This window comes from Cebus imitator, unplaced genomic scaffold, assembly GCF_001604975.1.
Source record: "Cebus imitator isolate Cc_AM_T3 unplaced genomic scaffold, Cebus_imitator-1.0 Scaffold750, whole genome shotgun sequence".
Taxonomy (NCBI): Eukaryota; Metazoa; Chordata; class Mammalia; order Primates; family Cebidae; genus Cebus; species Cebus imitator.
Window position 1 is genome coordinate 48301 of NW_016108065.1, and position 3579 is coordinate 51879.

General features: G+C 60.6%; 1 protein-coding gene across 1 annotated transcript in view; it reads right to left on the reverse strand.

Moving 5' to 3' along the window:
- BCR (BCR activator of RhoGEF and GTPase) overlaps positions 1-3579 on the reverse strand; it is a 136976-nt gene that overhangs the window by 29878 nt on the left and 103519 nt on the right. The window contains exons 9-10 of the mRNA XM_017519479.2: positions 902-1023; positions 29-75 (exon numbers count right to left, since the gene is read on the reverse strand). Of these exons, the coding sequence (XP_017374968.1) occupies positions 29-75; positions 902-1023 (169 nt within the window). The remainder of the gene's footprint in view (positions 1-28; positions 76-901; positions 1024-3579) is intronic.

Sequence of the window (3579 nt, forward strand, 5' to 3'; positions counted from 1 at the left end):
GAGAAGAACACTGACATGCACCAACTACCTTCCACGGCTGATGTCACTGCTGTCAAGAACCCAAGAGCCGTGTTCCTGACCACACATGGTTTACCCGACCTAAACCCAGCCCGTGTTCCATGTAACCGACTGGGATGAAGCCACTGGCAGGCGCTGGTGGCCCCAGCCTCAGCCTCAGTGATTCCTGGGAACAGACACTCTGAACATGTGACCCCAGGCCCCAGGCATCTCAGGAGTCTAGATGCATCTTATCCTATGCTGACCCTAAGGTGGAGGGCTCATGTGGGAGCACGTCAAGGCTTCACGGTGACAGGACAGGACTGAAGTCCACCCCCAGGGCTGTAGGAGTTTCAACGACTGTAGATAAAGCTGGCGTCATCCCCTCGCCTGACAGATGGGGGAACTAAGGCTCTCCTCTGAGTTGACTGATTAAACCCACTCAGCAGGGCAGGATGTGGGGAAGAGCCTGTGCTGGTCTTCCCGGTGTGGCCTTCTTTGCTCCACTCCAACCTGGTGCGACCTGGGTGAACCCAATCCCCGGAGGGAGGAGGGGAGTGTGTGCAGGGCTACGCTGAGAATAGCTCAGAAGCCACCACCCAGCACTGCCCGCAGCCCTGACCTCAAACGGTCCGGAGGTGGCCTTTCTGCAACGGTCCTGGAAGTCATGGTTGGGTTTACCCCTCGCTACAGGAGTCCAAGCTGGTCCCCAGGATGCCCCATGACATCTCTTGCTAGTGACAATCTTTAACCTGGAGCCTGGCATTGTGCCCAAGTAGCAACGGAAGGTAAAAAGAGCACCTAGCTATATCACTGCTGGCCTCCGCCAGGACGGACCCTCCACACCCTGGAGCGTCAGGACAGATGGGGGTCACCGCCGGGATGGGACCACATCGTTACTCACCCTCCGCTCTGCTTCTTGAGCTTGGTGCAGAGAAGCAGGTCGGTGAAGAGGAAGACATGGCGCAGCTTGCGGGCCCCCTCCACCAGCTCCACCATGAAGCTGTCCTTTAGCAGCTGCCGGTGCTGCGGGCACAGGGAAGGCTGGGGTCAGGGCCAGCCTGGAGTGATGGGTGGGGTGTGTTCGGCCCTCCCAGCCCAGCAGGAGCAGGTTGACCCAGAGACATTCTCTCTGGGAAGATTTCACTCCTTCCACATCTGCCCCTCACACTTTCCAGAACGTTTTGTTCATCTCACAGTCCTGCTGACAGATCAGGGCTTATGTGTAACTTCTCTGTTCAACAAATTTCCCGGTCCCTCCTGTGTGCTCAGCCTTTGGAAGAGGGTGAGAGGATGGGGGAGGGGGAGGTAATGGCTGTGGGTCTGGAGGGGCACACAGCCAAGCAAACGGTCTGCTGTGAAGATGGGTGATGGGAGGACCCACTTTAAACAGGGCAGCCAGTGCCTCTCTGGGGTGGCAGGTGGAGATCTAGAATTGGCAAGAAGCCAGCCTTGCCAGGAGCAGGTATTTCTGTAGAGGGACATGTCAGGCATAGGCCCTGTGGTGGGAAGAGCTTGGCACTGGAGGTTCAGTGTGGTCTGTGGGTGGAGATGGGCCCAGTGCACTCTGGAAGTGGCAGCCCTCGAGGTCACGGCAAAGGGTCGGGCCTGGTTCTGAGGGCAGCAGGAACCCGGGGCCCCATGCCCGGAACTCCTAGTCCTCCCAACTAGACAGGATGGGCAGGGTCCCCGGTGTGCGGGGGCCACACCTCTGACACCTGCCTGGACACCCGCAGCCCGAGAGCAGGGTTAAAGTGGAGCGCAGGTGGGGAGCTCAGGGCAGGGGCACAGGCTGCTAATAAGCCGTGCGCCTTTCTGCCTCTTGGTCTGCATCTGAAAGGCAAGGGTTGGTCCTTCTTGCTCAAGAGGCTGCTGAATGGGCATGTCTAGGTAAGTCACCCCTGCCTGGTACCTCACAGGGTTGGGCACTATGCGGAGGGCATGGGGACAGGATGAGAGGCTGTCGCAGCAGCCTTCCCCATGCTGGGACCAGGGCACTGCATGAGGACATCGCCTGAATTATTTGATCCAATCCCTACAACAGCCTGGAGGCAGGTCCTTAATAAGAAAACTGGGCTTCAGCGAGGCCCACACTCAGTCCCAGGCAGCAGAGAGCAAGCGGCAGCATTCACAGGTCTCTACACTCAGGAGCCCACAACCTCATGGGAGAAAGACCAAGTGTTTAGCGGGCACCCAGCCCCCCTGGTCTCAGGGAAAGCTCACAGGGAGGACGACCCCCGCCCTGTGCTGAGAGCCAGAGGGTCTGCAGGGGAGTCACCTGCAACAGAGGGTGTGAAAATTCAGTGTCTCCCCACAGGAGCTGCACCTGTCCCATCTCAAGAAGTGATGAGGTCCTGTGCTCTGGGTGAGCCAGGCTGGTTCTGGGGCCAGACCAGGCGCCTCGCCCTGCTGTCACCTGCAGGCTGAGGTTCTTCTCAGGGAGCCTCTGTCTCTCTGAACTCTCCCACACTCTGGGGCCGGAGGCAGCAGAGCTCCCCATTAGCATGTACAGTCTGGGCCAGGCCTCCGACACTCTCAGGGGTGGAGGCTGCATGTCACCATCATAAGCAGCTTGGCTCACGACAGCCAGCCGGCTCGGGTGAGGGGGAACCATGACTTAGGCAGGGGCCGCTGGTGCCCATAAGTGGAAGGCTAGGAAGGTTGCCGGCGTGCCAAGGCCGTGACTCACAGGCACTCACCCACACCCCGCCTGCCGAGGGCAGACGGCCGCCTGGTGACGGCACCCACAGGAAGCAAGAAACAGCATGTGCACCTGGAGAAACGTCAGGCAGAGCTGGAGTGCTGAAGCCGGGTAATCCCCACTGCTGGGTCCGCAGCGTGGACCAGGTCTGGGTAGGCTCCTAGGACACTGAGGTCCTTACGGAAGGACTGCAGGATGTCTGCTTGGCAGGGACACAAGAAAGGGCCTCCCTGCCAAGGAGGAGGGGTCTCGGGCACCTTCCCTGTGGGGCACTGACGGGGCTGGACGGCCGGCAGCCTTCTCCCTACAAAGGCGCTGAGCTTCTCGCCATCACCAGCAGAGGGCACCCCACGCTCAGCTCAGAAGCCGCAGACCCGGCCCACTCTGCCTGTGTGCCAGGAACGCAGCTGCCTCTCCAGCAGAGGTTCCCCGCAGCCCACCTCAGGGGCACCCTCGGCCTTCAGCAAGGCCACCGATGTCACACTGGACGCCTGTAGCACCCACATGCCGGCGTGCCACACTGAGAGGACCCAGGCCTGACTGTGGGGAGGATGTGGACCCTCTGGGGTGTGGACTGCAGGCCCGGGAGCTTGGACAGTGGACTCATGATTCTGGGCTACTCTTTTGATGCCACCACAGCCTCCAAACCCCCACCCACCCGTGCAGCTCTCATCTGAGAGAAGCCCGAATCCATAGGCACCCCAGCATGCCACAGCATCTCAGGCCCTGCTCTGCAGTCCCCATCACCCAGCCCCTGCCCTCCCAGCCCACACAGCACCAGCAAGGAGCTGGGAGGCCATGTGGCGTAGGTCACTGCCTGCCCAGGAGACGTCCCTCTCAGAAGTGCTCAGCAGCCTGGTCCCCGGCCCAGAGTACAGGAT